The sequence below is a fragment of the Stegodyphus dumicola genome, chromosome X2 (genome assembly GCF_044657685.1).
Source record: "Stegodyphus dumicola isolate Sdum_Otavi_A_Nest chromosome X2, ASM4465768v1".
NCBI classification, from domain to species: domain Eukaryota; kingdom Metazoa; phylum Arthropoda; class Arachnida; order Araneae; family Eresidae; genus Stegodyphus; species Stegodyphus dumicola.
Genome location: NC_140781.1, coordinates 72,259,224 through 72,283,907, shown reverse-complemented (window position 1 = coordinate 72,283,907; position 24,684 = coordinate 72,259,224). Strand labels below are relative to the sequence as shown.

Sequence of the window (24,684 nt, the reverse complement as noted above, 5' to 3'; positions counted from 1 at the left end):
GTCTTTTCACATTCTTTCCATTATTTTTCGATTACCGCGCCATTTGTTTCGTTCGTTTACCCCCTTCATCATTCATCTCGACGCTTTCGTCGCTATTCCGGCTGGCTGAATGAGGAGTTTTCCGTCTCCTCTCTCTTGGCTCTAAGCAAAAATGCTCGGGATGTAGAGGATGGAGAAGAGGAGGCTAATTTAACGAACGCTGAGGTACCACTGGGCCAAGGTCAGTCGTGAGTGTCGTTTCCACAGCATAGCTGCAGCTGCGGTATCGTTGCCATAGCGACCCATCCTTTTCCTTTTTTTCCATCCTTTGCGGGGTGACGCCATTAAGTGCCTCAAACTTTAAACAAACTCTCCCTTTATAATTCTTCTCAAAAAAGTGTTTAATACCGAGCAATCACATTATGCTTAAGTCAACCTTACTTTGAATGAAGTACTGTTATAGATTAAGCTTATGCTTAGTGGAATTTGAGAATTACTTAGTTTTTCCTTCCGAATAATTTTCTGTGAATGTTTAACTGAATTCCGTAAGCCCGAAAATAATTCTTTGAGGAAACTGATGACTTATATTCATAATTTCAAAGTTAAACAATATCTAGAAAATTTCTAGAAAGCAAAGAATGTTTGGAAAGCTGCGTGCACGTTTTACATTAGTTTATTTAAGAAGAAGTAAAATCATATTTCTTAATTATAAAACTAAATATCTTATACTTTTCACTAAAATTTGTTTCTCTGTAGTCTTAATTAATACAGTAGAAACTGCTTTCTTCCTCGTAAACCTCTTTCAGACAGAGCAAGAAAATGACATCAGTGTGTTTTGAACCCAAAATTAGTCTTAATTAATACAGTAGAAACTGCTTTCTTCCTCGTAAAACTCTTTCAGACATAGCACGAAAACTACATCAGTGTGTTTTTGAACCCAAAATTAGGTTCGAACCTTTCTTCAAGTTCGAGTGGTAAAATCCTCGAAACACTGGTAATTTGAACCAGCCTTTACTCCAGCCGGCTGAATGGACTAACTGTATGGATTTTACACGAGTTTCTTCATTTCATTATTATTACAGGACAGTTCCCTTTGAAAAGTTGTCCACGAAAATTTTCTTTCAGTTAGGTAGCCCAATTTGTCGTGCTTGATTATTTTACATAATTTGATTTTTTTTAGGTCTAATTCTAAATTACTGTAGCTTATTACAGTGTACTACAACTGTTGCCTTTTCTTCCTCGTTATTATTATTAATACACTGAAGTTTAAGTAGAAGGTAATTTAGTGTTCTCGGGCAACGTCTCGGGTCCCCCCCCTCCCCCCATCCTCGCAAGAAAAACAAGGAAAACTTGTCAGAATTTTGAGAACAGAAGATCACGGATACCCGGAATTGAGAGTTTACTTGGTTTCTTTCAAATGGTAATATTGCCGAATATGAGTTTAATGGGAGCAAATGTTAAATATAAAAAACGAAAAATATTTTATCTTTCAAAGTAATCGTTTAAAACAGTAAACGTTTTTCATTTTTTCATTCTAAGAAAATTTTTCTTGTATAAGAACTTCTTTGTTGTATATAATGCAAAAATATACTATTTCTCTTTACTTATATTAACGCTTTTATTGAACTCAGATTTAAACAGAAAGAAAGTTTGAAAGTAATTTTCCGCATATTTTACTAACACTGCAGGTAATTAAACCGAAAATAATAAGTTTATAACAGATTTGTTTTAATCGTTTATGTTACAATATTAATCAACGCAAACTATTACGGCGAAAACACGCAGACTTCTAATAAATGGTTGGAATTAAAGAAAGTTTGTTTTATTTAGTAGCGGCAAAGCACTCGAGGGATATCTGCCTACAGTTATAGAAAATGGTGTCTAAGTCTTAATCGCTATAATAGGTTTCCCGAAACAAATGTAAAACATCTACCACACTGTTTTTTCGGGGGCGGGGAGTAACCATTGTTAAGAAACGGTCTACGACAGTAACAAAGAAACGAAACTGCATATACGAACTGAAAAGAACGTTTTACCCGCCTATTTCATGTGAGAAATGATTCAAAAGATACAGAAGTAGCGAAATAGTTTTTAATGACAAACCGCATCAGGAAGACCAGAAGAATTTAAGAGCGATGGTTAACAATTTCTTGGTAAATGCCCGGCTCAAATGTTGGAGTATTTGAAAAATTAATATGTATGTTTTTTCTGTTGATTAAATAAACGTATTTAACATTGCGGTAAACATTTTGCAGTCACTTAATATTATATTTCTCCGTGTACCTTTTTCCACCACTTGTTGGTACATTACATATTTTTTACTTGTTGGTGCATTTTGTAGCATTACATATGTAGAAAACTACAAAGTCCCATGTAACCCTCTTTCAATCACCAAAGCGGATATCAGAGTGGTTATTATACTTTTGGTGCTGCAGATTGCAATCAAAAAGGGAGGCGCACAACTACATGCTACAGCAGTTCCATATACAAAATTTCAACATTCTTAGGCTACTCGGGTTTGAGTTATGCGAGATACATACATACGTACGTAAATGCGTACAAACTTCACGAAAAAATCTCTTCTGAATCCATTTTAAATCCATTTTTCAATCCGTTTTGGGAAAATGGGTCCTTTATTCTGTCTGTACGTATAGATGTCACGCATAAACATCATTTAAATGAATTCGAGGGCGGTCAGAATGGCTATTTTCGTTAAAATATGATACCTGAAATTTTTCGCGATTACAGTACTTCCCTTACTTCGTCCAAGGAAGTAAAAACTGGAATTCATAATGTACCAAAAGTTTACAATTGGTCTTGTTGTGGAATGTTCAAATAAGAATGACACTGTAAATCGTGATGAAGAAATAAGGGTGAACCCTTTGTTGAAAGAAGATTTGCGGACTAAATCACCTGTAAGAAAGAAACCAAATATTTTATTGACGATATAAGTGGTGAGAATAAAGGATGAACCCTTTAATTAAAACATGATTTGTAGACTAAATTACCTGTAAAGAAGAAACCAAAGAATATATTGTATGATATAGAGGGGGAGATGAAATCAGATCATGAAGGCTTTAGTACGGTAAAATGAGGTCTTTAATGAAGGGGATGATGTAACTTACAGTTACACCTAAATCAATTTCGCTTTAAAATTCAATTCAATATTCAAGACAAATATAGTATTTAAAGCTTCTTACCTGTCAGATGAGATCAATTCAATCTGTGTTATCTTACCCAGTTTTATTTACTGCACAAACAATACATGACAAAAAAGAAAACACTTATAAATCCAGTTATACAGGGTGTTTCAATAGATCGTGGGACAAACTTCGAGGGGTAGTGGAGCGTACTAAAACATGCATTTTTTATAGGAATGTAGGGTCTAAAGTGACGGGTTACGGCAAGAACGAGAAAAAAAACCGACACGAGAGGAAAATGTGTTTATGTACAAAATCAACGCAAAGTGCTTCTTTGTAGCAATACAGTATTCACAATAAATGTTCAAAAATGCGACCAGCAGCAGTAATGCATGCTTGGTAACGTCGCAGAAGGGATTGACGAAAATTTTGAAAACGACAGGCATTGCGCGCACGCTGGCAGTCGCAATGGATAGTCGTGCAACGAGGTCCTCCAGTGAGTCAATGGAAGTCTCGTAAATGATGCTTTTCAGATCGCCCCATAAAAAAATCCAAGCTGGATAAATCTGGCGAACAGGGTGGTCATCGAACGGGTCCACCACGGCCGATCCATCGGCCCGGAAATGTCCCATCCAAGTAATTGCGGACCCGCACGTGGTTATGGGCTGGTGCACCATCATGCTGGAACCACATGCGATCACGAATGACAGCCGGAACATCCTGCAGCAATTCCGGTAGCACCTCTTGCAGAAAAATATAACATAAGCCATTTGTACGTGCAGGTAAGAGGTATGGGCCTATGAGGTAGTCGTTAACAATACCCGCCCACACATTCACAGAGAAGCGGGTTTGGAATGCATGTGGACGTGTGCCGTGGGGATTATGAGTTGCCCACACGTGCATGTTGTAGTTATTGAAGATGCCGTCCTGTAAGAAAGTTGCCTCGTCCGTGAATAGCACATCCAATGAGAAATCCGCCTTCGCCGCACACTGCTGCAAGAACCAATGACAGAAATGAACTCGAAGAGGATAATCTTTCTCTTGCAAGGCTCGGACTGTCTGCGAATGGTATGGGTGCAAACCATTTTCATGCAATACTCTCCAAACGGTGGAATGACTCAGCTGCAGACGACGTGCAATAGCTCTTGCACTTGTCTGAGGTGATTCATGCACAGTGTTCAAGATGGATTTTGGATTCTTCAGTGCGAGGTTATCATGCACTTCTTCCACTCCTAGTGTCAGAGGTGGCTTCAAATGACCCGTTTTCACAAAGAGACCGATGCAACCTCTCGAACATTGTGTGCTTCGGCATACGCCTGTTCGGAAACCGTTCCTGGTACAACCGTAGCGCTGCTCTGCCGTTCCCATTAGCAGCACCGTACATGAGATGCATGTCAAGTTTTCCCTGTGCGTAAACTCACCCATCATGCTCGACATCAGAGTTGCGAAAGAATCTCTGATGCATCGGATCGTCGTTTGTCCGGCTCACTACCGCCCTCTACCGCTGCATTGCCAGCCAATCACAGCTGTAGTTCTTATTACTGCTAGTGTTCCCTTTTTTGAACATTTATTTTGAATACTCTGTTGCTGCAAGTATGACTAACGCATTGCGTTTTGTTCCGCATGTTAAACGTAATGTGCCTAGGTGCGTTCATGTTAAACATAGTGCGTTTTGATTCTCCCGTGCTCTCATGTATTTTTCGTTTTCTTATATAAGTTTTATGTGTTTAATGTAATGTGTGTGTTTAACATAATGTTTATATATGTTTTATGCTGTTTAATGTCGTATTGTGTGTACTTTGTATCGTATACTGTTATGTTTTGTATAGTGTGTGTTGAACTGTGTTTACTCTATGTATATTGTCATATTTATTTGTCATGTATTTCAAATGTGTATGTTTAAGCTGCATGTATGACTTATCATTAAGATGCCAAATCGTATGTCTACCAAGTATCCATTGTACACTTAAGACGTCCCTGTTTGGCCACGTGAACTAACTCATTTTAATATTTCAATAAACTCCCGGGGCTGGCCTCTTGCGGCTCCAGAGAGTTGTTGCCACTAGGTAGGGTAGGGCGTGGGACACATGCCTGTTTACCCCTGTTAAACATCAGGCGTCCCCGTCCTCCGTCACCTGTCACCTGTATTCCTGCAAAGAAGCATTTTGCGTTGATTTGCTACATAAACACATTTTCCTCTCGTGTCGTGCCCACCAGCGGCCGAGCGGTAAAGACGCTGAACACTGGTAGTTCGGTCCGAGGTTCGAATCCCGCGGACGGGCTGGCTGCATGGGCGTTTTCGTGGTTTTCCCCATGTGTAACGTGTATACGAGCCAGTTTCCCTTAGAAAGTCCTCCACGAAAGGCATCCCTCCCCTTAGGCAGATAGCCCTAGTGTGCTTTGCCATAATTAAATACACCACACATCCTCTCGTGTCGTATTTTTGCGTTCCTGCCTTAATCCGTCACTTTAGACCCTAAAATGCATGTCTTAGTACGCTTCATCACCCCTCCAAGTTTGCCCCATGATCTATGAAAGACCCTGTATAAAGTTTGCACTTACAAAAAGTTTTTATTCGACATTGTTCTAAGTATCTATATCGATAGAATCTTTACCCCGAAAGGAAGTGAGACGCACAGCGCCATCTGGCTCCTATAATTATAATCTCTACAGGGGGTACTGAAGTATTATTCTCCATCAAAAGTGAAAACGGCAGATTGCATTAGGTTGCTCAAGTGCAACCAGAAATGTCTGTCGTTGCGCTTAGAAAGGTCAATTTAAGATTGGTTCGAATAACTGTAAAAGAATATCTGTATATAATCAGATGTTTAATTGTTAAGGTTTTGGACATTTTCAGACGAGATGTGATAAGTAGCAAATATGTGCTCATTGCTCAGGAGCCTCGGTTGACCATAAGAGTTATTCTGAAGATGCCGTTTGTATTAATTATAAGAATGCAAATTTGAGGTCTAAGCTGGAACTTCAAGTGAATCATTTAAGTTTATATTCTAAATGTGCATGTTTAAAGAGATAACTGGAACTTTTAGTTCGTAGAACCGATTATGGCTCTTAAGTAAAATGGTTTATGATAGGTGTGAGTTAAGGGAGACTCTGAATGTGAACTTCAATTTGAAATGTTAAAATAATTAACGTATTTAATAAGTAAATTTTGACATACAAGTTGTACGAAATGAAAAGTTGAGAAAAATGGTATCTGTATTTAGGGAAAAGATAAAATAAACTGTATACAGTCTAAGGTATTGTGGTTATGTTTTACGGGGCATGATTACGTGAACAAGATGTTCACTGTGTATGGGAACGAGATGCTCTAAACAAGGTGTTCGTGTATTTTGTGTTGTTATGTATTATTATGTTATTTTGTATTTTTATATGCATTGACAACTCTGTATAACTTTTTAATTTTTGAGTTCTTTGTATGACAAATTTTATATTTTGTTTATTAATAAATTTATTTGTGGGCGCCCCCAGGGATTTACCAGTCGATCAAGGAGAGTCTGGGGCACGGTGGTTGCATTTCAAATATATTTATCAGAATAGTTCCAATACGCCCTGCGTGTGCCTTTTAAGCCAAACAGATACCAGTCTTATCCTTTCAGCCCCTATGGTCGTTTTTCGTATTGGCTCAGATCTGCGCTCTGGCAGTCTCTGCTCTGGAGCTATAAAATGCGCGAACCTGGGGTTTCTACAATCTATAAAAGGGATGATAAATGACACAAGCTTAGTCCAAAGACAAGAGAACATTCATCTCAGAATAATTTCCAATTCCCCCTGGTACGTACGAAATTCGGTCATTCATTGAAGCCTTAAAATAAATTCAATAAACGAAGAAATCCATAAAATATCGGAAAAATTTCATCACAAGTGCGATCATCATTCTAACCAAGTCATCAGGAAATTAGGAAACTATGATATCAAAATCAACCAATCCTTCAAAAGACCTCGCTCAATATTTTACAATAATAACTGGAATTAACTCCCTCAATCATCATGTAAATAAATGTATATTCTCATTAATCCTGGGCAAGCAGGAATAGACTTTCCGCCTGATCAAGCAGGCTTATGGACTTGTTGTGCACAAATTTTTATTACCTTTCATCCTATTTACTCAAGATTTTCAATTTTTTATGTTTTATCCTACAAATTGTATCGCATCAAATTTACAAAAAATTTTCTAAGTCCAATTTCATCGAATCTGATCATGTGACCTACGAAAAAATCTCTGATTGGTTTTCGCCCTCTAACGAATTCAAATAACTAGAGAGTTGTAAATATTAGCTTTTACTTTATTTTACAATTATTTTACTTATTTTACTTATCTTACAAATGTTTTCTCTCTGTGCATCAAGTGTAATTCATCATTAACTTTCATTCTCATCTAAAAATATGCCTTTTCAATTGTATCGCATCAAGTTTACAAAAAATATTCTAAGTCCAATTTCATCGAATGTGATCATGTGACCCACGGAAAAATTTCTGATTGGTTTTCGCCTCTAACGAACTCGTATTACTACAGACTTGTTTATATTAGCTTTTACTTTATTTTGCTTTTATTCACTTATTTTAATTATCTTACAAATATTATCTCTCAGTGCATCAAGTGTAACTCATCATCAACTTTCATCCTCATCTAAGGATATGCCTTGCAATAATTGCTTGCCAAAAAATTTGCTTTCCTCATTCAACGCTACTCTCAGCAACTACTTGCACCTCAACCAACAGATAGAGCCACTGGATCCTGACAAAATTCTCCTACTCTAGAAATTTTCCACTTTAATTGCTAAAGTGGATTCATTTCATCACTAAGACGGACCCCATAGGGTAAAAAATTTTCAAAGTCCCTAGGACTAAATACTCTTCACCACCTCAATTCAATTCACAAGCTTAGTAAACGGAGCCTAAAGCTTAGTAAAAAGGGGAGTTGGTGTCAAAGCTCTGTCTGGCGAGTAGCAAATTCGACGACCAGTCTTCCTTCAGCTCCATACTTTTGGTAGTGTGTTAGAGGAAATTTTTTAATACGGTGGCCTGAGGTTGAGAAGGGCGGGGTGTGCAGTGTACAGCTGTGGTGCGAGCTCGCGTCTTCTGCCCAATACGGCATGCTTCAAAGGGTGAGTCATGTAGTGAACCTGTCAAAGAGTGCTGAATATGTAATCATATTATTACAGTCATGTGAGCCATTAAAGTTAACAGAGAACATCTTGATGAGTCTGGATATAACCGTAAAACCATTATGAGAAGTTTTAGCTATCTTCAACAGAGCGTTGAAAGAAACATTTCCGTGAGTCTTCGCTTCCAGAATATCTGATTGGTTATATTACTCGAAGACCTACGCAAGACAGAGCTGCAGCGGAACGTTTTTCCTGGCTTAGTAAAGCATCGCGAGTATGTATATTTAATTGCCCTGTCTAAAAATCTTCCGTTCAAAATAGTGTTGTAAGAAACCCGTTTCTCAGAAAACTTTCTTCTGGCGTCGCTGTAGTTGATAACCCATAAAGGACAAAAACTTACTTTGTGGCAAATGAGTGAGTGGCTATCAGCAAGAGTATGTATATTTGTACGTCATCTTATTGTATTCTGACAAATCTGACGCATACAATTCTGTAAAAGTGTCGCTAAGGAATATAGTTAGAAGCGCGTACTTATGTTTATTTTGGTTTGTGTTTTGTTTAGTTTAAATAAATGTTTTGTTAGAGTTTATCCCATCCTTATTTGTTCGAAGAACAATGCAATCTCTTTAAATGACCATTTTGCCTCAGTATAAAACGAAGGATTAATTAATAGGAAAAGAGTAATAACATTCCCTACTAAATCCTCTTTGTTTTGCTTGTCCAACTGTGTTTGCATAAACACATTCGATGAACTGAGTCGAAATTTTGCGTTCAGGTAGACAGCGATTTGGAGTAATCGAATTTGGATCTTCCTTTCGAATTTCAGCCCATAGAATATCGAAAAACTAGATAGACAGAATTGTTTCGATCATCGATGAGTTTTCTTATTAAAAGAAATTGCTACATGCTTCCCATTGGCCCGAGTTACAGATGTTCGAAATTACGTAAAGACGTAATTTTAGGAAAGCAGGTTTTCACAATTATCATTGTAAGGAGAATTTCAAAGAAATCTGGCAGCGGTTGAAAGTAAAAAAATATTCAAAAACTAAGGTACGAGATTAGGAAAATATGAAAGAGTTCTAAAGATAATTTTACTTTGTTTATAACTTTTGAGGTTGTGTATGTATGAAAGTAACAGATTTTAGCGCGTTTTAGAAGTTTATTATTAATAATATTGTTGTTGTTGCTAATAACTCTTAATATTATTTCCATTGCAGGGCCCAAAAGTTTGCTATAGTTACACCATTTCTATCCCTATCTAAAAACAGTATGTAGGTGGAGATTAAGCTCCGCACGTTTTTGTACTACTGCCTACCAGCAACTCCGGCACATTTTAGCAGGATTCGGTGTTTTTAACTGCAGCATCCAGAATATCTGCATGAATCTCTTTCTTGTAAATATTTTACCAAAGAAAGGGATGTGACTATTCTCCTTAACTGACCAATAATCCTGCATATTCGCCAGGGGTATCGTACCCATATTGATAATAACTCCAATAAAAGCCCAAAACTCATCCTCTTTCACCGCACGCCACGTTTTCCAAATAGAATTACTAGATATTTCTTTATTCTTTAGAACATTTTGTGCGTAATTGTTGGTTTCTTTTATAATTTCATTTACCAGTTCGTTTGTGAAAAATAATTTGAAATATTATGTCGGCTGTACAATATTTGTAGGAATTTGTGGTCCAATGACCTTTGACGATACACTAAAATGTATTCTATCCGGAATATCTAATTCTTCCGTGACATCGCGCCATTCATCTAAGTCTTCCGGCGACTCTTCGCTTTCACTTTCAATAATTACCATTCGTCGTCTCTTTGGTAGTATATAATTTCGGAACCACTATTTGAAGTGTCAGAATTATAATCAACATTGTCTTCCACAATATCTTCTAACAATGAAAAATCAAACACATCTTCACTATCACTCAACTCTATATTCTCATCACAATAATTATTTTTCTCCATGTTGCTAACCATAAAATGGGTCAAATAATGTTTCAATCGTAACAGTAGCGAGACTGAGCACGTTTTAAATACAGATAAGAATTGCCAACGTCGACGATTTCGTAACATCTTAAGCTTAATCATGCTAAAAACATTAGGCTCCGCAGCGGAACCTACGGAGTTACGGAACAAATGACGGTCGGCTCCGCAGCGGAGCCTACGGAGTTACGGAATAAATGACGGACGGCTCCGTAGCGGAGCCAACGGAGCGCTAAGGGTTAAAAACTACCAAAGAGTTCAAAAGTTGGATTGCAGAAGTAATTGCTTTACAACGGATCTCATCAGTTTTCGTTCTTTAATGAAGGAATGATATCTTTAAAAAAATAGAAATCATGAACTTTTACTTTACAATGTAATAATTTGTGTTATTATTCACTCGAGTGAAAAGGTTTAAAAACTCATTGCCTTTCTTTCAATTGCTATCTCTCGTATTAAAATTATTTCACTATTATTAGCAATTTAAGTAAGAAAGGTAGAAGTTATGTTTGTATGAATATGCTTCATTTTTGTATCCATTCAAAAATATTCATTACACAAAAAAAAAAAAAAAAAAAAACGCTTAAAATTCGCATATCAAAGAACATTCTTTGTTGAATACGGAGGAAGAGCGGCAAAAAATATTATTTGAAATAATCGCATTAATTAAAAAATAAAATATCCTCCTCTTTGAAATACTTTCATTTTTTTTCATAAACTGCTTTCTATTTTAAAAAACTATGTAAGTATATAAAGTATGTGTCCCGCCTTCTTAGCATGCCTTCGTGGTGCAATGGTCAGCCCGCTCGGGCTCGATGCGTATTCGAGAGGTCGGAGATTCAAGTCTCAGCGGGAGAATTGCTCATTCAAAATAACTTAATGACTCTACAGTGGCACCCGAACTAAAAAAGGTGGTAGATGATGACTCTTCACCATAGTTTTGGCGGATTTGGTGATTGTGTCCCCTAATCCCAGTCTCCCTTTAAAAGGGGGACTATATAAGGTATTTCCCCCACCTTCTTAGCATGCCTTCGTGGTGTAATGTCAGCACGCTCGGAACGTAATCGAGATGTCCGAGGTTCGAGTCCCGGCAGGGCACTGCACATTTTTCACGGCTTCTTCTTCAAAATACATAATGCAAACGTTGCGCTTAGAATGCAGAGTTGGGACTTTTAATTCTTTCTGAATTCTAACATATGGCTCCTACGCATATAAAGTTCTCCCATCCTATTCACGTATTACTGGACACCAGTATCTATTTTCATAATAATATCATGATTGATTTTTTAAGGAGTAGGTTAGGTTAAGTTATATGATTTGGGAAAGCAACTCTAGAACTATCTGCCTATGGTGAGGGATACATTCGTTGAGGGCATTTTAATGGAAATTGGCTCGTACCCACGTTCACATAGGAAAACCTACGGAAATGTCCATACAGCCAGCCCATTTCTTCGGCATCTGAACCCGATTCGACCTGCTATTGTAAAGTGATTTTACATTGGTAAGTAGAACTGGTGTTCAGTTCGGTCGGCCACTGGTGGGCTATTTTTTATTGGGAGGATTCAGCCATAAAAGCCAGAATTTGCTTCGTCATGAAGTTATTTAGAGCAGAGAGAGAACTTAATCTTTTACAGCTGGTATCATGAAATTTTTTGTGGTTTAAGCTACTGAAACCTACTTAATTTTTTAAAATTTCTGTCGCTTCTGTAAAGTGTTCTAACAGTCTCAACTGATATGAAATCTAGCTCAAGCAATTAAAGTGGAGCACTGATGAAATTCAGTTCATTCTTCCGCGAGTTTAATTTAGTCACAAGTTTAATGACTTAGTATCTGAACTCTGAAACCTCCCCATTGACAGGCTCCATCGAGTTACTTGCGATTTAAACTGCAATTACTTAACTATGATTCTTACTTATAATCTTCACAGTTTTTCAATTTTTGCACACTTTCTGTATAATATTTTGCAAAATACTAAAATTTCTCCTTAAATATTTTAGCTTTGAGACAGCTGAGCTTTATTTATTTAGTTTTTTTTATGAAACTTTAACACAGCTAGGGTATTCTGTGTTAGGAAGGCCTTAATAGTCTTGTAAACATAACGATATTCTTCCTTACTGTCTTTGAGTTTCGTATGCTTGTAATTTTAAAGCGGTGAGTACTCATTATTAAAATGCATCCTTCTTTTAAAATGCTTTTTTGAAAAGCGTTCTGTATTGAAATTAATAAATAACCACTATTTCTGAGAATAGAAATAAATATTAAATGTCACTGCGTCCACATCTGCAGAAAGCCACAATGATTTGTAACCGCGGGTGATTTCTTAGAGAAATTTATTCATTTATTTCTATAATCCAAGTACTTATAGTATGCAACAACTAATAACTAAAATGAGTTTCCGTGTGACAAGTAAGATAAAATAATGGTTTCAATTAAAAAACACAAAGGGTTCATGCATTCTTACCTTTCTGTAGTTGTTTATGTAAATCTAAATTACTTTTCTAAAATGTTCTTTTTGATATTTTGATAAATTCTTCACCTTTTACCTAAATACACGGCTGAGATATTATGCATTTTATTTGAGAAGAATTCGCTTTGGATACTCCATGATCAGGCTTCACCGAGTTAATATTCTTAGACCTACTTTTTGATATTCTTTAACTGAGCTGTGTACTTAGCTTATTTATTCTGCAGTTGAATTCAGTTTATAAAAGTGTGTGGGATGGAATCGTTTCGTTTTCGAATAATTCAGACTCGTTTTCATAAACAAAGCAAAAAAAAATTACATATAAAAAAAATTCTTAAGAAAATAAAACGAATCATGGTGTGTGTGTAATTAATTGTTCGCAGTAATGTTACTTAGGATACATTTTGCATGTTCAATGGCTACCAGACAGGAACGACGTTTCTTGACATTTTTTAAAAATTTGATTTTATTCATGCATGAATACTTGTGTAATGCCGTTTTGTAGTGTTCTAAAATCCAAATAACTTAAACTAAAATTTCTATGGAGGTTGGTTATCAAATCACGCTTTTATAATGTGTATTAAGCATTTTTTGTTTTGCTTTCGAAGATAAATTATTGTAGTTATATGATAATCATACTTGTAATTATAACTCATTATAATAAACTTATTTGAGAAATAAAGATTGTATTCTGCTTAATTTCACGCTGAACTGTTTCATCTAATGTCCTCAATACTAATTTGCAATTACGTTTTCTTTCTATTTTTAGGCTTCAGTATTTTCTACAGCTGTGAAAACACTGATTTCCGTCTCTACGCTTATGCTTTTAGGACTCATAGTTGCTTATCACGCTCTTGAAGTACAGGTAAGCTTTATTTTCCCTTTTAATTCCAAGTACCTATATGCACATGTGATATACAAAAGGTTTCGGCAGGCATTTATGTGTTATAAACAATTAAAAGAATTTTGTAAAAGTTCCGATTCTAATTCCTATCGACCATCAGCTTTTCAAGAATTAATTTCCTGATTACTCTTAGTTCATTTTTCGGTCAACACCTGCGCAAGTAGCTTCGTTTTCCATCATATAGTTAAAACTTTCTAGAATTATTTTTCAAATGTAAGCACATATTTCGATGTTTTCCTATCTTCATTTTCACTCCCGTTCCTGATGAGGGAGATTAACCTTCATATCCATAATCCTCCAAATTTACTAATGTTACTTCAATTCCTGTTGCTTAAAATTAGTGTAAAGACCGGCGCCAGAGCATTTGAAAACGGTGCGGCTGCACCCAGCAGCAAAATGCTTAGAAGTTAGAAAGGAATTTGGCTGTAGAATTTTGGAGTTGCGGGGCTTGCACCGGGCGGCAGAATGTTTAGCGCCGGCCCTGATTAGTGTTTAATATTTATGCTGGCTTTTGAAAGAAGCGATTAAGAACTATAAATACTTATCCTGTATTTAGATAACCATTTGTAAAATACCTTAAAATAAAATACAGAATTCTGTGAAGACAAGCCCAATTTTACGAGTGATAAAAATGATATAATATGCCCCTTCTATGTATGCATTTCAGTCTGGAAAATTTTTGTAACGGTTTATTGAGCTAAAATCAGAACATTTTAAATCGTTACATGCAAAATTTTCTGAAATATTTAAAAACTAAATCATTGACTAAGATCTTTCTTTTATGCCAAAATTCAGTAGAATGGGAACAAAACAAAACAAAAATTAGGGAGCAACAAAAAAAAAGCTGCTTGCTATGACAATTAATGATTTCACATTGGTAAAAATAATCTATCTCATTAAATTTCTATCTTCTCTGAATGTCCTCCTTTAAGCAAGTAGTCCTCGTGTGCTTTGCTATATCCAAATAGCCTAACTTACTTTAGCTACTTTTTTATTATTTTAGGCAAAACGCATCGTTTCTGTTATGAAACAACGTGAGACCAAACAATGTTCTTTAGAAAGATATACACTCAATTGATATATCCAAAAAGAAAGCATATACCTGCTCATTTTGAGTGTGATAAAAATTTTCTAAACATAAGAAATATAGCTTTTCGGTCAGTTATTTTGATAAACAAACAACGGAATAAAATTGCAGATTTTAATTTTTTAATTGTCAATTTTTAATGTTAAAACAAAACCACTGATTCAAAATTTTAAAATAAATCATTTTAGCAACTATATCTCCGAAATTTGTTCGTAAATACATCGCTCTTTTTCTTTTAATTAAAAAACGCATACTGAATATTTTCTTAATTATATTGTTTATCCTTTCGAGACACCGTTAAAATTTAGTTTTCCCAAACCATCCTCAGCTTCCCAGAATATTTTATCATATATACCAGCGTTTTCCCAAGTGTGGGTTGCTACCCGGCACCGGCTCGCAGAAAAATTTAGCTGGGTCGTGGCAAAAATTGTAAAAACACAAAAAATCTATAACATTTTGCTCTAAATTTAATATTTTTCGAAACTTTTTCAAGTACTGCAGGAGGCAACCCCTTTACCACCGTTTCCTACCAGACCGTTTAAATTCGGATGCTCTGATTGGCTGATTTCGAGTCGTCATTCAGTGCCTTCTCCGGTACGTGCGCCGTAAACTCACGTGTATCAAAACAAGGTTAAGTTTGAATTGTTGTTACCTATTTTATTTGACAATAATTATTATTACCTATTTGACAATAATTTCATATTGGTAAGTAATAAAAATACTTTTTCTTATAAATCATTAATAAACAAATTCTTTTTATTAAAGCTTTCAACATTTTTTTAAATGGATAAATGGTTAATCAAGAAATCCACACATTTAAATGATGATGATCAACCAAGCACGAGCAAAGCTGAACATCGTGAAGAAACTATGCCTGAAGCACCTAAAGCAGATATACAGCGCCAAAATAACAAGCGTAAAGCTACTTGGACTCGCTACTATTGTGACGAATATTTACGCTTAGGGTTCATTGCCGGCGGCAGTAAAAATATAATTTGCCGCTATGTGCTATTTGTAATGAGCAACTTTCAAATGAAAGTATGAAACCGTCAAAGTTGAAACGGCATTTAAACACACTCCATTCTGAGTACTCTAACAAGCCAATTAACTTGTTTACTCATAAGAAAAATGAATTGATTGCTGCTCAAACAAAAAATTGAAAATACACTCTTACCTCACCAAATACATTCTTACCAGTCAAATAAAAACCTCACTTTGATATCTTTTTGAAATTTCCAAATTAGTAGCTGAAACTGCGTATCCTCATAGTGCTGGAGAAAAATTAATACTTCCCGCTTTGAAAATTGTCGCAAATCATTTATGCGGAATAAAGGAAAAATTTTTATTTTCGGTGATACCATTATCAAATAATACAGTTAAACGGAGAATTGATGATTGCGCGAAACATTTAGAAGAAGAACTAGTTGCTCAAGTAAAAGAAAAACAAGTTTTTTTCCTTGCAAATAGATGAAAGTACAGATATCGAGGATAATGCAAATCTAATGTGTTTTATCAGATATATTGACGAAAACACCATACAAGAAAAATTTTTTTTATAAAAGGCTACCGACAAGAATGACTTCAGATGAAATTTTTAAGGCTACCAATGATTTTGTCACTAGTCACGGTATTAATTGGATGAAAGCGAAGTAGCGACGGAGCACGTGCAATGGCAGGCTGTCATAAAGGTTTGTTTAAACAAATTCAAGAATTAGCAATTAATTGTGTATTGGTACACTGTAGTATCCATAAACAAGCGTTGGCGGTAAAACAAATGCCTTTAAATTTAAGCATGACTTTGGAAGAATATGTCAAATTTGTAAACTACATAAAGTCTCGTCCATTAAATAGCAGACATTTTATCGAATTATGCAAGGGAATGGGGAATGATCATAAACACCTACTTTTGCATTGTACTTCATGATGGCTTTCAAAAGGAAACGTTTTAAAACGTCTGTTTGAGCTAAAAGACTAAGGCTTGGTATTTCTGAATGAACACCCACCCCATCTAAAAAAGATGCTATTTTTCCATTTAAGGATAGATTCCGCGATTTCGAGTGGTTAATAAAAGGAGCTTATTTGTGCGACATATTTGCTACATTCAAAGAATTGAATTTAAATTTGCAAGGCTTTGGTTTAAATATTTTCAACATATCGAAAAATTCGTTGCAATAATTTCATATCGGAAAAATTCACTGTAATAATTAAAAAATGGCTCTGTGGAAACAACGACTTCAAAAGGAAATTTTAAATCTTCTGAAACATTACATAAATTTATTGAAACCCATTCAAACTACGATGAAGAAGATTTACATCTTGAAACATTATCAGTTTCAATTCAAGAAAATCTTTCGGAGCTAATAAATAGTTTTAAAGACTACTTTCCAGATATTCTTTCAAATAATATGTGGATTAAAGATCCTTTTTCTGTCGATATTGAAAAGGAAGAAATGCTTAATCTTAGTGAAAAAGAAGTTGACAATTTAATTGAAATTTCATGCGACACCGATCTTAAAAAAGTGTTTGAAACTCTACCACTAATTAATTTTTGGTTGCGCTGTCAAAAGGAATATCCAAGCGTAAGCGAACAAGTGATACAATTTTTAATGCCTTTTGTCACCACTTATACGTGTGAAACTGCGCTCTCAGCCCTGGTGTACTTAAAAAATAAGTATCGAAACCGATTGGATGTCGAACCTAATTAGAGAATAAAATTACTATCATTAAGTCCTAATTTGAAATTGCTGTATGATGAAAAACAACATCATCCTTCGCACTAAGGTTAAAACATGTAAAACAAAATTTACTTTATTTACTTAGTTTTAAATGAAGTTTAAATGAAGTTAAATTTGTTAAGTTTTAAATGAAGGTAATGGATTGACTTTAATTACTTATGTTTTTTGTTATATAATTATCTTGCAATTTTTGTGTATAAAATAAACAAACAAATAACTTGAATTTTTATTTTTATTAAAAAATAAAATTTCTTTTGTAAATAAATGTTTTTTTAATAAGGTGTGTCGCGAAAAAATTTAAAATCTCGTATCGGTCAAAAACGTTTGGGAAACGCTGATGTATACTATTAAAGTCTGTGTGCGTCTGTCTATCTGTTTGTTTGTCTCCACCGGAACGGCGGGGAGTTGAGTTTCGAGAGCGATATCTCCCGGATTCCAAAAATTCATGAGAAGCCATTTCAACCATTCTCATCTTCGTACGATTTTAATCAGGCGAGATATTAACTGAAAACTCTAAAAACGTTATATTGACAACAACAAAAACATTTTTACGAATTAGTTGTTGCGTGTTGCACGGCATATTAATTATTGATTGCTGCGGGTTGTTGACGAGATATTAAAAACTCTGAAAACGCTAATTTGGTAGCAAAACATTTATTTACGAATTGGTTGTTGCAAGTTGCACGAGATATTCATTTTTGATTGTTGCAAGTTGTTTCAAGATATTAATTAAAAGCACTGAAAACGCTAATTTGGCAGCAAAACATTTATTTACGAATTGCTGAATGCTTGAAATCCCTTCTCGTCATTCGGACTTGCCCGCTAGTTTCATTTTATTTTATGAAACTTAACAGCGAAAATACATGTCTGGGATTAACATTTATGGCAATAAAGCCTATGGCCATATGCAACGAAAGAACACATCATAGAAACAAACGTTAAAGCAGCTAGTAATAAGCAACAAAACTCTATGTAACGCGAATAAATTTGAAGCTTTATACTTTCGAAGTTTAGCTAGAACCTTCTTCCTCTATGGCAATAAACCTTTTCCAGGGGGGTGGGACATATATGTCCTGCACTTTCACTACTTTAAATGTATCTCAAGAAATTTCAGTAAACTATGGAGATTTAAAATTTACTCCTTAGTATGGATTAGGAAGTGCAAAACTCTGTCGATTTGTTTTTCTGTTCCTTTCATTTAAAATAAGTGACTAAATGCTCCCTATAGCCCACGGGAAAAGGTAAAAGCCGAACCTTCGGACTATAAATGCATTGCAAATTTGCAAAAGGTTTACCAATTCTTGATGCTTATTATCAATTACTTTAACCCTAGGGTTCTTAACTAGGAAGGAATTTCATACTTTTAGAGGGAGAAAGAGATCAGCGTTCTGCTTACTTGTTAAGTTCCATACCTATTAGTTTTAGTTTATGAATACAAAAAATTCTAGGGCATCTATTGCACAATTCTGTGGAGCTGTCTGCTGTACCTTCAAAAAATTTTCAAATAGTTGCAAGGTATTTCTATGTGTCTTTTGTGATGTTAGCTAGTTCGTGAACTGTTTTTAAGTACTTTAAAGCAATAGTAAGACATTTCTACATCTTTTCTTTTTCTGCGCCCCAGTCCAATAAATACAAAAACCTTTTCTTTGGCTGTGAGCCATAAACACCATATTCGTTGCGAATAGACAAAGCAGAACTTATGAAAATATTTTTAATGGAGTGTCTGGGCGAATTTCTGAGTAATTTATGCAACACTCGCTTACCTTGTAGAGTCATTAGGATTTTTTGAAGCAGGAGTCTTGAAAAATGAGCAATACCCTTGCCGGGACTCGAACCTCGGACCTCTCGAATACGTGCCGAGTGTGTTGGCCATTACACCACGAAAGCATGCTAAGAAGGCGGGAGAATTCCCTTATAACCTATAGTTGATAATAATACAAAAAAACGGCGAAATATTTGTCAGGTTCCTTACTATAAGTGACTCAGAGTAACCGCTATGCATCAGGAATACAATGAATAAAGAAGAGAGATCAAGATTAGATAAGGTTTTGTATAAAATTAACAAATTTCTAACCTTAGTTTGGTGTTGATTTTATGGATAATAGATTATCTTTTCTTTTTCCTTTGAGAAGAAGGAACTTGGTACAAGATTCTTTCGGAATCGACATGGGGCACCTCAAAATGACTCATTGACAGCCTTGACTAAAGAGCTAGAACAATTACGGGGCAATGGCTTTTGTCTTTGTATTATAAATATCTGATATTCTTAATATTTCTAATTTTGTAATTTCCCTTGCCAATGTAAATAAAACTGCAGCCCCCTACAAAAATAAAGATGAATAACAACTTGTAACGCAATGGACAGCTTTAAGAAATAATTTTTTCCCGAAGCTTTAATGTGACTATCTTAACCCTAATCACAGCTGTAATGTCGTGCATATTTCAGACAACTGCCATATTCAGCGTGAATCAGATCCCCTGGTAAAGAACAGCCTTTTTATAATGTAACTTCCACGTAACTGCATCTCATTAATTCAATACCATGATAATGGTGTGTTAAGCTCTTTGAAGGAGAGGTATCGAACATTACATCCATTTTCATAAGCCACCTGTTGATTGTAGTTGAAAAATTTCGTGATATATATATATATATGATTTACTACTTTGTAGAGACATTAGGTATTTTTAGAAGCAGGCATGATGAAAAATGGGCAAACGCCTTCGCAGGGAATCGAACTACAGACCTCTGGAATACCGGCCCAGCGTGCAGACCACTACACCACGGAGGCACGCTAGGAAAGCGGGAGAAATACCTTATATACTTCCCTTTTTAAAGAGTGACTGGTATTTTTAGGGGGTCCAATAACCAAATCCTCATCCAACACCCTTTTAGTTCGGCGCCACTGGTAGAGACATTAGGTTTTTTGGAAGCAGGCAAGATGAAAAATGTGCAACGCCTTCGCCGGTAATCGAACCGCAGACTTCTGGAATACGTGCCCAGCGTGCAGACCACTACACCACGAAGGCACGCTAGGAAAGCGGGAGAAATACCTTATAACTTTACTGTTGCTTTGAAGTCTGTAAAGGCATCCACAAAGAAAAAGTGCATGGCGGAAATCATGGCCTGCATTAACGTTCGTATTTGCGCTTCATGAAGACAGATGTGACTTTTCAAGGTTTTGGACTTTAAAGACGAACAGATTATGCTGTAATTTTCCCCCCGTTTTACCATTTTCTACAACTAACGATATTGCATAAAGATTTAAGGAAAAATAATGTTGAGGAATAGATGCCTGTTGATGAATATGCACCATCTTAAAATAGTCTTCCGAAATGCCCTATGAAAATAAAGACCGGCCTTAATATTAGCCGCATATATATTAGACGCTTCCAAACGTTCGTCATATTGCTAAAAAGTACAAATGTTTTTGAATTAGAAGTTTCATTTTAAACAAAGATTCATAAATTTAAGAAAATACTGCGTCATAACATTAAATTTATCTTCGGCGTCTTATGCAGCAGCGTAACTTATCATTTTAACTGTTTTAACATGCATAAAAACTGAAACCCGATAAATTGGATGTATACCATTTTTGTTAAAACTGACATGTAAACAAAACATATCATTTATTCAGTCCTGTGGAAAGAACGTTGTATCCTACTGTGTTTGTCAGAAGTTGTTTAAAAGTCTTAGATACGGCGATATTGACATTAGAGTTGAACTACATTCAGAAAAACGGAAAGTTATTGAAAGTTATGAATTGCAAGATATCTTGACAGAGAAACTAATCAATCGTTGGAGGATTTGAATAATGAATATGTAGGATTTTTCTCTTATGTACTTACAAATCAGGCAAAATGTGCAATATGCATATATTATACATTATCCTTAAGAAATAGTACATATTAATCTTAGAAGATGAAACTGTAGAGACGACGGTTCTTAAAAGTCTTAAATAAAACCAAGATTCTTTAATGTGATATTTTTGATGTGCTATACCTTCGTGTAAGTGAACTAATTTGATTATTTTTTTTAAGGAAAAGCACATTAAATGTTGCTGTAAAGCTTTCAAAAAATTGTATCAGAAGAATAATTTAATATACTGAATTTCATGACTAAAATGCCTTCCTCTTTTAAACGTAATGAACTTTGCTTAGAACTAGACAACTGAAAACAAAGAGATACTTGAAACGTAGCTTCGAGCTCTCGAGAAAGTATGTATATCTGGGCCCTATTCATTGCTTGAAGAATGTCCTCCATTATGAACGACCAGCCGAAATTCGCCTGTCAGTTTCAAAGGTTCATGATTTAACGGCTCAATATCCTTTACCAAATAAGGGACCATTATATGGACAGTTAGCTGTTATATGAACTGACTGAACATCAAAAGATAAAGGAAGTTGAAGCCAATAATAGGTGACTGACGAAGCAAGCAAAATGTATTACTTTTAATTTTATTTATAAAAGATTAAAGCAGAAATCAGCAGTAACTTTCTAAAGCGCTTGCGACTTGGAAGTGTTTTAAGCAAGTGGCTTTAAATGATCCTGGAATATCATACTTGAAGTACTCTACTACATGGCTTGCTGCTGGAAAAATTATGTATTAGCTAAGGGTATTTTTTTAACTTTGAATTTATGTGTTGAGCTAAATAAATGGTTTTTCTGTTTATAATAAAGTCAGAGTTACAGGGACAAACGTGCGCGAAGCGAACTGCTAATGTAAAAAAAAGTTCAGTTTAAAAATGGTGTAGATATAAATACCTAAATACAAATTTTGACTTTTTATGTTAAAATGTTGGAATCTAAAGTACTGGAATTCGATTCAACTATGGTAATAGAGAATCATATAATGTAGACATCATGCGCTATAAAATAATACATTATTTAGATGCTTAAATGTACAACTAGTACGCACAAATTAATGCAAAATGTGCAAGAAATACACACTTAAGTTTCCCAAAATAGAATATGAATAAAACTAAGCACTTATTAATAAAAATCCAATATTTAACGAAATGGGAGCAGATATAAACAAATAAGCACAAATATTTTCCTAAATATGCAACATAATGTATTTCATAATTTTGTATACAATGGAAGAGATATATGTGTATGTTATAGAAGGAGATGTTTGAACCACAGTTTCTCATTATGATTTCTGTGCGTAATCAAAACCTATATCAAATGAGGTAATCCGTGCTGAAATTTGTTTACAATCCTCTTAGAGAATGATTTATTCTGAGTTTGCTGCCAATAAACGTCCGCCTCGGTGATACCACTGTCCGTGATGAAGTGACATCCTTGAATTGAGTTCTTCAGGACAGGGAATAGATGACCATTTGACGGCATCAGATCAAGTGAATATGGTGGATGAGAAAATGAGGTGAAGTTGCATTGATGCAGGATGACTCTTTTCCTAGATTTACATATGCGTCGTCTTCTCCATATCATCTCTGAGTTTTTATATTAGATTGGTATGATATTCCACGTTGATAAAGGAACCTTTCACAGCAAAATCAGCCAAAATTACCTTTTTTTTTCCGCTGGTGAGCTGCTGTTGCAGTGAAATTATTCCCACAAAGGTACCAAATCGTGATTTTGTCAGCCATGCTCTTCCCTAACACTTAATTCATTTTCAATTTGAAAAATAAACAAAGAATGTTTGAAAAATAAACAAAGTTGTCAGTTTTATGGAATTTCGCACTTTGTGTCACAGATCTTCAGCCTAACATCCTACAAACATTTAACTACCTAGTGCCTTTTCTTGTCTGTCAGGCTTAAATCTTTTCATCTATCCTACGCACTGTGAGCAAAAATAGAGAACTGTGAATTATCTAATTAGAAGATGTGACTTTCAAAGTACCTGCACTCGCTGACATCAGTTAAATTTAGGCTGTTCTAAAAGTGTTGTCTGAACATAAGTAAACGTCTGAGCATGGAAACTGTCCATAATTCTAATTTATTAATCTGGAAATAAAAAGGGGGATGTATCTGTTACAGATGAATTTGAGATATTATTTAATGAAATTGCTTAGTTTTCTATTGCTGATGTTGTCAGTATTCAAGATAAATATTTCGAATATTATTAAAGACTTAGGGTTTTTATGAAATATGTAACAGCTCTATTTTTTGTTGCCTTGTCCATATTACATGGAACAATGTTTGCCAAAATCTACTCCAAAGAAAGGTTGGGCTTCTGTTTTTCCACCCACCGTTTTGAGGGAGAGTAACCACGGGGTATCCGGGGGCCTCACACTCCTCTCCCCTTCCACCAAACCCCATAAGAGGACTTTAGGCTCGCCGTATATTTAGAGTGCCGCCATGCCACACCGACATTATACATTTACAAACATCCACGTCTTTCTCTGGATTCGAACCCAGGCCCTTTGGTATCGCAATAGGCTTCCCTAGCCACTACATCGTCTGGGCGATAACAGCTCTATTTAGTCTACCCTTTTTAAAAGGTGTTTTATGCAAAAGGACAAAGATCTGAAAGAAAATTACTATTTTTTTAATATTATTGGTATGTAAAATACATTGTGAATAATAATAATATAGATATAGCTTTGTGTTATAAACTGCTGCTCTGATTGGTATAATGAGTAGCGACGCTGATTGCCGTACCGATGGGCCGGGGTTCCAAACTCAAAGAAGGCATGGATGTTTGTATGTGTAGTCTGTGCAGCATAAACTCAAAATACTGGCGTGCCGGAAGTCCTCTTGAATGATTTATTGGTAAAGGAAGATTTAGGTAGGAGACTCTCAGGTCATCCTTTGAATATGCTCTAGATAAGAAAAACCGCGGCGGATCTGCACAGTTAGGGAGATGGGACTATGCCTTTATAAGATACGGTTAAATTCCGGTTTGCTGTCCATTTGTATCTGTATTATAAGCTTAATAATAATATATATAATAGATTTAAAAATTTGTAAAACTATTATAAACGTTTACCTTTAACTGCTAAAAATAATTCCGGTATTACTGTCAACAATTATTTTACTTCCTTTATTTCCGATTAAAATAGTGAATGTGGCCCACCAGCGACGAAGCGGTAAAATCGCTAAACGTTTCATAGTTTACCCAGGTGCGTTTCATAATTTACCACGTTTCATTGTTTACCCAGTACTTGTACAAGACAATGATTGTAATCAACATATCTATGCTTATACACAGGCCTTGTATGCCCATGTAATATTTATATATATATTTTTACACGGAGGAAATTTTCCCTTCTGCCAGGATGACTATTAACACTGTAAGAC

General features: G+C 35.3%; 1 protein-coding gene across 1 annotated transcript in view; it reads left to right on the top strand.

Annotated features, from left to right (window-relative positions):
* The window catches only part of LOC118198020 (small conductance calcium-activated potassium channel protein 2-like), a 415,420-nt gene that overhangs the window by 260,696 nt on the left and 130,040 nt on the right, over positions 1–24,684 (top strand). The window contains exon 3 of the mRNA XM_035369612.2: positions 13,464–13,559. Within this exon, the coding sequence (XP_035225503.1) occupies positions 13,464–13,559 (96 nt within the window). The remainder of the gene's footprint in view (positions 1–13,463; positions 13,560–24,684) is intronic.